We start from the raw sequence: 9,899 nt of genomic DNA on the forward strand, positions 1-9,899 counted from the left end.
CCTGCCTCAGCCTCTTCCTTGGCATCTGCTTTGGCATCCACACTCCTGATGTCTGCAAGACCTTTCCTTCCTTTAATCTTTACTGTTACATCCATCACACAAACCTGCCATCTCCTCAGATCTTTTCAGTCAGAAGCCTTTTTCTCTCTCGAGTCCGGGGAATTTTTCAAGCGGGGACCACCAGAGGGCAAAGCTGGATCAGGAACATCTGAGCTCACTGCAGCTCTGTCCTGCAGCCCGGAGTTTGATGGGGCTTCAGGACTAACCTGTCAGCAACCTGGATGCTCACAGTTCAGACAGTACGTCACGATTGTAGCTATTTGCAATCACCACCCAAAAACCTCTGTATTCAGGAAAGCCTCAGAATCTCTGGGATATGAAATCAAAGGGCGGGCAGCATAATTAGACACCAGCCTCATTAACTTATAATAACCTCTTTCAGTATTTGTGGGAATCCCAAAAATTTTGGTCTAAGATATTAAGGGGAACAACATGAGAAAAACTAAAGGACACTTCAGCCTTTAATTTTGAACTTATTAAAAGTTACTGTGCTCTAGAAATTTATTTGAGAGAGAAAAGCTTTGCAACTTCATCTCTAGAAGCATTAGCTCTACCTTTGAGTGACCCTCAAACTTGGATGTAGTCTCCATTTCAGCAAGACACTATCATTGTGTTCAGGCAACACATCTGAAATTACAGCAGAGCAACCAGCAATCTTAATAGAACCTATCCTATTTAACATGTTAGCTACAGAATGCTTTTTATTTGAAGCTGATCGGAAAAGCTAATGCTACTACGCATTTCTTCTATAAAAAGTATTCAGTTCCCAAAATATATTTCAAACTATTTGTGCATGTGATCTTTTAAGAGAAGGTCTCATTTAAAGCAAACCAAAATTTATTTGCATCTCCCTATACCTCAGACAAAACACTCGTCCCTGGTGCTCCACACAGAGGCCACTTCCCTTCTCTCTTTCTGATCAGTGTCTTCCAAAGCATTTGCATTCTCCCCTATGACTCTGTGCAATTCATACTGAAGAAGATTAGTGAACATACAAAAGCAAATTCATGATCAGTACAATCAATGCAACTCCAGAATTAATTCTGTGAGTACAGTGTTTCTCAAGCAGCATAAGCAACCAGCCACTCATAACAAAGTGAGAAGAGGCTGTTGCATGTCATGAAGGCTTCACACCTGCTTCTCAAGACAAAAAACATCTCCAGCACCACACTCACATACCCATCACCACAGCTGGTTTTCAGTCATAATGAACTTCTGTGGACCCAGACATCAGCATATCACCTCTCCAGCTGAGAGAGTGAGTCAGCCTCTTGGTAGAGCATTTATTTTTCAGACATGATCTGCTATGCACTGAAGATCCATGAAAAATACCTGATCAGCAAAAGGCACTCCAAAGGCAGAGAGGCAAGCCTTCAGCCAGCACAGCAGTGTCTGAAAGTGGAGCAGATTGATACCCAGATGTGTGGAAAATGGCAGTGTTAAAAATCACTGCAAGCAAATAGGTTGCTTTGCCTACAGTCTAGAAAATGATGCATCTGGTACTGGTTGGGAAAGCACCCATCCATTTAAAATCTGTGAATGGAAAATGTTGTGATGTCTAATTCAAACACACTTTTGGGCCTGACTGCACTGAAAAGATGTTCCTTGAGTTACCTTGCTGAGTGCTGCCATGAAGGACCTCCACCACCTGATGTGATCTGGTGAGTCTTGGTCAGGGGTGGAGGACATCAACAGAAACAGACTCCAAGAGACCAAAGCTTTTCATTTATGCAGTGGAAATCTACTTCAGAGATGCATGATGCTGAAAAGTCTATCCTTCTTTTCTCTTTTGTACTAGTCACAGGAAAACTTTACCAGAGGCACCCCAGGAAACCTGGTCCTCCCTGGACAACCTTGACACTTCAACTTCTTGAAGAAGAGATGTCATGCAACAGCAGGAGTCTTTAAATCCTATTCTCAGTCAATATTGTTACCATATCACCAGGAGGAATTTTTTCAAGACACACCCTTTAAACAACAATAACAGTTTTCAAAATGTTTAAGGGTATATGCATGAAGATTGGGGTCACTACTGTTCATGCTAATATTGTACTGTTCTGCTGATCTTCAAAAATATAGCAGTACAGATAGTGACCACACCTGCCCTTTTTGTAATGAAGAAATTTAAGATGGGGAGAATGTCATTGCACAGCTGAACTATCATTTTCAATGTCTAGAAGCAAAACCAGCAAACAATTAGTCCTATAATCTCTATTAGAAAATAGATCTTGCAAATTACATTCCTAGCCATTTTAAAAAGTACTGATGCCTTTCTGAAAGGAATTTCACCTGTCAGAAGAATTCCTGCTGTTGGATAACATTGGTTTTAATGTTGTCCTTTTTTAATATTGTTTTGTTCTCAAATGAACTTATGTTTATTGTTCTAACAATACCTTCCTATTGATTATTGCTCTCTTCACCATTTGTGATGTAACAGGTAGTATTGCTGTGGAGAACAACACAGCACTGAGATCAGTAGGAATAGGGCCTTTAAAATCACCAGATACCTTGAGTCTGTGAAATTCTTTTCATTAATAGAAGAAATACAAAAATATATAAAAAGTGTATCAGATCTCCATGAAATGACTGCATGAAAAGCCAGTGGCTTTCAAAGAGTATTTGCACATTTACAAGTGCATGCAGAGAGTGGGATTAGAAAAATAGTTTTTTCTTTCACTGAGTTACAAAAAACAAGATCTCTAAAATAATTTTTATATATAATTTTAAGATACTATAGAACTATGTTTGAGATCCAGAAAGTACCAATCATTTCAATGTCCAGTCCTAACTTCCTCCCAAGCCCTAACCCCCTTATACTTTTCAAAGAGGCTGCAGCATAGCTAACAACACAAACAACATGTATTTTTAATAATCCTTCAGAAGCATTGAGATCTGATGCATTTCACTTGCTGGGGAAACATCCATGGATGTCTTCAGCTCCTTTGCTATGCTTTATAATATGAAAGCCTCTACATCTCTGCCTCTGAAGCTGCAGACAAGCAACACACACCTGGTACTTCCTCCTCTTGCATCTCAAAATATTTATGTTCTAAAACCTGGTATAGAACTGGAAAAGACCCAAAGAATCCATTTTACATTTCATCTGTCCTTTCTCCAAATATCAAAAATGTTATCATTTCCAGACATCTATAGATAGGTTTTAATGGCATCAGTAAAACAATCTGAATATTTACAGCAAGCCACAAATTTAAAATGAAAGCCCTTGCCCTTCTATGCCAGAGGGCTGTGACGGCAGTTCCAGATAATGTTTTTTTTTCTAACTTGTCCAGACCCTACTCTGTCCAAAGACATCTCCTTCTGCACCCACCCATAATATTGCTGTCTGGCATCAGCCCTCAGTACTTACCTCACTCTAAACCAAGAGTTCTGATAAAGTCATAGTATGGAAAGCAGAGGAAGCAAGACATTTGATATCATAGTTTTTCTTTTAGGAAGCAGTAAGATCACTTACCATAGCTGGAACACCTTTCCAAATTAGCCTTCTGTGGGAAAATTTATTTTATTTGTATAGATTTAGTCATACAATAATATGTTCGATGTAAAATACATTTCACAGAGCAAGAAATTTTCTATGCCCTTATCATCTAAATAACATAAAAATATTATTGCACCTGAATTTATTTTTCCCCTTAGACTATTAAACTGTGAGGTCCAAAGCAATAACTAAGCAAAACCCCAGATGGAAACATCTCAGTCATATCCAAAACCAGTGCTAGTGGTCAAAGTTCTCAACAGAGTTAAATATCAGCCCTCAAAAGACCTTTGCATATTGGTACCACAACAGGGTCCAGAAACCAACTGTCATTTAATCTACTTGATACCTCCTACCCCAAAGAAAAAATGCTACTGAAAAGGTAGAAAATTTCCTTAGTTAACAAAGACCAAAACAGTGTCACTCTGTGTATGCACTCTGTGTACAGGAATTAAACATTGAACAATCAGAATAGAGAAGTCAAGACACTAATATTCTTCCATTACTTTAGAAAGTATCTTTTTTAAATTTTGTATTTATTATTTAAAAGCATTATGAATTAATTAAAAAATTATATTACATTAAACTTTGTGGTAGTTTTGAATTTCATCTTTTCTCTTCTATGACAGTGCCAATTTATTTAGGACATTTGAACCTTTTATGTAGTCATTATTTTGTTTGCCCGCCCTGGAACAGCAAATCTGTAAACAGCTTATTGCTGTATGTTGTATTGTTTGCAGTATCCTGACAGTGCATCAGTCAAGAAGAGTGATATTTTCAGGCATTTGTGGCTTTGTAGTCATTCTATTCCATCGTGCACCTGATCTCAGAGGGAATTATTAAAGTAAATTTCCTTTCCAGAGTTTACAAGCCATGACGCTCTCTAGAGACTTAGGAAAGAGTAATCACAGTATCTGAAATTAACTTTTTAAAAAAGACACCACTACCAAAAATCTAACTTCTTTTCAACACATTTAAATAGAATAAGAAACTCACCAAATTTGCCTGTTTATTCTTCATTTGGGCAGCCAACTCTCTGCAGAGGAGGTGCTATGAATCCAGTTGCCTTTCCCTCATTCTAGGAGGTGTAGGAGATGTGACAGGTTCAAGTCAATCAGCAGAGTGCAACACTGGTGCATTTCTACAGCAGGGAGGCAGAAAAAGCAGGGGTGGAGGGAGAAGAGTCAGCCCTCACAGCAGTTGAAGAGTTCCTGCATGTTGTTATTGCAGCAGGTTCCTATGACTGGCTTTAGCCGATCTTGTCTCCTCTGACATTGCTGCCTGTTGAGCTGGGGATCGCAAAGGAAGACTAATCACTGCACACCTCGAGCTGTCTCCTGCAGTAAGCCCTGGGGTTTTATCAACTGCAGAGGCAATCAATACCTGGGGAGGAAAGAAGTTTTGCCACCTGTCACCTGAGATAAATTGATCGATTTCCTAATTCTAGTACTAATGCTGGATTCAAAGCCAAGTGATAATTACTCAAGCTGATTCTTAAAACAGTTTATGAATGACACCGATCATGATTATTAAAACTGGTGTGAAAGGCATTGTGGCTCATAAGTTCATTTGGTTCATTTATAGATTAATTTTCTTCTGTTTAACATCATGTTGAATTCAGGAAGGGATAGGAGTTTTCCACTGTGAGAAGAGCTTCCTCTTTTCCTAGTAGATATCATTACTTGCTAGATGCATAAATTGGCAAACCTTTCACACTAATGGCAAACTACAATAAAACAGTCAGTGGTCACTTAACATTTCACTTTATTTATTTATGACTGTATAAATAAGGGCTGAGAATCAGCTTTGCCAGTGTCAAAGAGTGACTGAGAAGATGCTGTTTTCTAACATCTTGGGGGTCATGGGCTACCAGACAAAGGACACCTACAACCTGAGCTCTGCTTTCAAGCGTTGCTTATTGACCCTAAAACCAACAAGCTCATCAGATCATTTTACTTCTTTGTAAGATGGTGAAGGAGTGTTGAGAAATTTCAAGTCGCTGTTAGAAGCAGAAGAAAATCATGTTGTGTTACTGAAGCTTGCCTCAGTGTGACTTCAGACAAGTCTCAGAACATTGAACAATTTACTCGTGAAATAAAAAATAATACTCTGAGCAGAAACAATAATGAGACTTTTTTTACCACATATTATATGCAATTCTATTAAATTTTACTTTATCATATATGAAAAAGTTCAGTGAATCAATAAACCCAAACCTGCGATTCTTTTCTCTGCCACTCTCCAAAACTTGACAAAATTCCTTAAATGCCTCCATTTTTAATTTAATCCTTAAACTTTCTAGACACAAGGTAGCTACAAACTCAGGTAGAGGTTTTGTACACTGGCCTGACTGTGACATTCAGCCAGAAGCACTCCTGCCTCAGCTCCCATACCAATACCACCTGTTAGGCAAACTATACTTCAGACTGTGTACCTTTTGTAAACAACCTCTGTCCAGAGCATGCTATCAAAGTGCTCTCATTTAAAATGGTCACTGAGAGTTGGTGAGGATGAAAACAGCTCCATCTGTCAGCAGGGTCACCTGTTACATAACAAAGCCAAATTCCTTTCCTCTCTTTGCTCCAAATTATTTAAAAACTCTCTCCCATCTCACAGCTCTCACCCTCACCACTGCACTGCAGTGCATGAGACAAGATTCACTCAGGACTGAGAGAAACCAAGGACAGGGATTCAGTGCAGCAGAGAGCTCAGGTATTTCAGAGTGGGTACAGATTCTCAGTTCCAGATGAAGGCTTGTTACATATGCTATAACATGCATTTGTTTTCCAATGGCTACTTTAATGACAAAAAACGTTAGGCATCACAGAAATGGGGAGCAGAATTTCCTCCTTGTAATACACTTGGTCTTGTAAACTGTTCCTTTGTCCCAGCAGATCTTGAATGTTTCCTTAGCCTGTTCCCACTGGGATGTCCCTGGGTTGCCATAGGCACCTACCACTGATTTGCACTCCCCAGCAGGCAACATGCATTCATATACACTTGGATCTCTGTGTTGATCTCCACAGCAAAGAGAGGAGCTGAACCAGCACTCTCTGTTTTTAAGGAAATTCTAGACACTATTACATACAATAAGACCCAAACACCATTTTTGCATCTATAAGTTAGTTTTGAGTTTATGCCTTGAAAAAGCAGAATACTAGAATCAGGTCCATTCAGGAACTTCTTCTGGATCATGTGTATACACCTCTCTGCAGTCTTGAGTGTGGAATTTGAAAGGTCTGAAGAAAGTTCCTGCTCATGTTGGTATTTTCTTACTGACTACCTTTAGGCAGTGCTGTTCTGGGGCAGTTTGTTGTTCAATGTGAGCAGGCTTTGAACTGAGGTGTACCATACATAAAGAGTTTTCATGCCAAATTGTATTCCAAGTATATAAAAAAAATATACCAGGTACCCAATGTCCAGATCCTTTCTGTATTTCAACTATTTCATCTTTCATCTTTTTTTCCCCACAAAGGTTGAAGAAAGTCAAAGCCTTCATTTTTTTGGCTATTTGCAGAGACTTTAACTTTTTTTACAGTAAAAAGCAAAAATTTCTCAATCTCATTACTACTGAAGAAAAAAGAAAGCAGAGAAAGACATTATCTTGGTGACATACAAGATTCTTTATCCTTTTCATCTTACTCATATTATTTTCTTCCAATAAAGGTTTTGACAGCTAAGATAACATGTGGATAAAACAGCAGGTATGAGTCAGACCTTTCTCCAAATTTCATCCTGGAGAGAAGAACAACTACAATCTAGTTTGTTTTAAAACAAATGATAGGAGGATTCGTAAGGAAAAATATATAATAGAGGCTTTTCATTAACATGTAAAGCTACAGTACAAGCCCAAAAACTTACAATATAAAAATGTATGTTACCCCTACCACCTCAAATATATTTAAATATATCTAAACTCAATGAATGCTAAGAATTCATCCTGACAAAATGGGTGCTGTTTACTACATAATTTTTTCTAACTTGTAGCAACAGAAGGAAATGAATAGGATTATTTATGATGTTCTTCTCTTTCAGTTATGCAGCAATGTCTTGGTTTTAAAAATTTTGTGAACATCTTACTATTTGAGAAATAGTTTTCACTTGTATATAGTGCAGTGAAAAAAAATTTAAAACATCTCAGGGTATTTAAAAGACTGTTTTTACACTTGAATTTTTTGGTGGACTGAATTCTAAGTTGTTTATTTAGGAGTATAGAGCAAAAAATAATAATGGGAATGGCTTATCTGTAGTGTACTCACTGAAATTTTAATGTGAGAGAAAATAACATGGCAAACTCCAGAAACAAAGCACAGACTGTTCTTTGCTGTTCTCTGGATTTAAATTACAATAACATTATGCAACATATAGTTACTCTTGTATGGAAGTCAAAATTATTTTTGGTTTTAGTGAGGTTGGTTCTTTTCTTGCAAGCTGCAGTGTAACCCCACCAGAACTTCATAAACCTTGCTAAATCTCACTGCTGCTGTGAGTGGTATGCAGTGGCAGCATAACATAACAGAGGTAACATATGACAAGGAGATGTCATGTAACATAACTCACTCCATTACTTTTTTTCAATTACACAAAAAACAATCACCCTTTTCAAGTAGGTGTAGGCATGCACTGCATTTATCTCTGGACTTCGTTACTGTTCTCAAGCCTGTTGAAATGGCCACTGACAGCTTAGGCATGTAGAAGTAACTTATAATCTTCTTTACACTACCATCTTTACAAACCTATGCTTTTATTATGTTGTACAATGTCGTTCTTTTAAAACTGTGCTTAGTAGGTAAATGAGCACAAATGCATTCCAGTCTGATACAACATTTTCTTTTGAGATCTTCACCAGCTGAAAAAGCTTTGAAGCCACAGCAATTAATACAAAACCTTGAAATAACCTTATTAAATATTCAACTACAATAAGGACATTAAGAAAGTTTTTTTTCCCCAAGTCATATATTGGACTTGAATGTAAAAATACATCTTTTTTCTTAATCTTCATGTGCTCAAAGAAACAGTCATTGCAATCATGTAACTAAATACACATAAAATAGGGTGGATTATATTTAATTCTAGATTTAGAATTAAAAAACCTACAAGAATTCATAAAGCTCAGTCTTCCCTGTCATAGTTTGCCACTAAACAGTAGCTTTGAAAAGGTTTGCTAGAATTTGTTTGATTTTTGACACTGAAAATTGAAGTGGAATGTTTCACCTGAAGTGAGAAGTTGAAAGTAAAGGATACAAATTCTTTTTTTTATTGTTTATCATGTATTTGTCTTACTGTTTGTTACCAGGTACTCAGCAACTTTATTAATTCTCTAATTTTAAACTTTTTTTCTTTTCAAGATAAAAACTGGTGATAGATTAATATGTTGAACCAAATATCTTTTGTATAATATGGAATGCTTTTGTTGAGAGACATCTGAGACCAATTGCTATAGCAGTATAGTTCAAGAGAGCCCTGTGTTATTGTGTATACGAGGTAGAAATGCAGAGAGGAAATGAACCACTTTGTTTTTCCATGCACAGGAAAGCCACCCTGCACAACTGTTAACAAATGAGCAAAAAATGTCACAGATTGGTAGCCAGTTGGAGGTGGGTGGAGTGAGTGGGAGGCGAGTGGAGAAGAAAGAAGTCAGATCTGCACCACAAATTTGGGGGAAGGTGTAAGTAATGGCTATATATATATGTATACTCTAATTATCTCATTAGCTCTCAGGGAAGATACCAAGCAGGACATTAAAGAATGTGTTTCAGCTCTCCTGTATGACTGATGCCTCTTACTTGAACCTTTTATCTCCTCAGATCAGCTCTGGCAGCCATCTGACAACCTGGCCAAAGCCTTCACAGTCAAAATTCACTAACTTCAGAGATTTTTTGCATGAGACTAGAAGCTGGCAAGCAAACCAATTTTCCTTGTCTCCTTTTTCCCCTTTCCCCCTTGCCCCAGACACTTCCCACATTTCTTGCCCCTATTCACCAAAAAGTGGTGTCACTGTCATGTTCTGGATTGTGAAAAAAAGAGAATGAAGTGTGCAGTAGCATTAAGGACATCTTACTGGACTGCTTTGAAACTCTGTTTGATGCAGTAGGTCCTTAAGTTCGTTTCTGTCAGAACATAAACTTTTCATCTTTAACTTCTCCCACGCAATGGCATTCAGGCAACTGTGAGTGTGCAGACAAACAATTTTGAAAAGCTCCCACTGAGGTGAAACTTGAGTAAACAGGACAGGTGGAGTTTCAAAAAAAAAAGGTGTCCAAAATAATGTTTGGGTTTTTTTAAATTAGGCAAAGCTTGACATATGAGTATCAGTCTTACAAGCTAGGAAGTGATAATGCAACAA

General features: G+C 37.7%; 1 protein-coding gene across 1 annotated transcript in view; it reads right to left on the minus strand.

The window, feature by feature from the left end:
• The window catches only part of TRPM3 (transient receptor potential cation channel subfamily M member 3), a 406,696-nt gene extending 400,985 nt beyond the window's left edge, over nt 1-5,711 (minus strand). Inside the window, exon 1 of the mRNA XM_051789305.1 lies at nt 4,550-5,711. Within this exon, the coding sequence (XP_051645265.1) occupies nt 4,550-4,573 (24 nt within the window). The 5' untranslated portion in view covers nt 4,574-5,711. The remainder of the gene's footprint in view (nt 1-4,549) is intronic.
• Between the last annotated feature and the right edge of the window lie 4,188 nt (nt 5,712-9,899).

The sequence above is a fragment of the Manacus candei genome, unplaced genomic scaffold (genome assembly GCF_025592945.1).
Source record: "Manacus candei isolate 608988 ecotype Guabito, Panama unplaced genomic scaffold, ASM2559294v1 h1tg000027l, whole genome shotgun sequence".
Lineage (NCBI taxonomy): Eukaryota > Metazoa > Chordata > Aves > Passeriformes > Pipridae > Manacus > Manacus candei.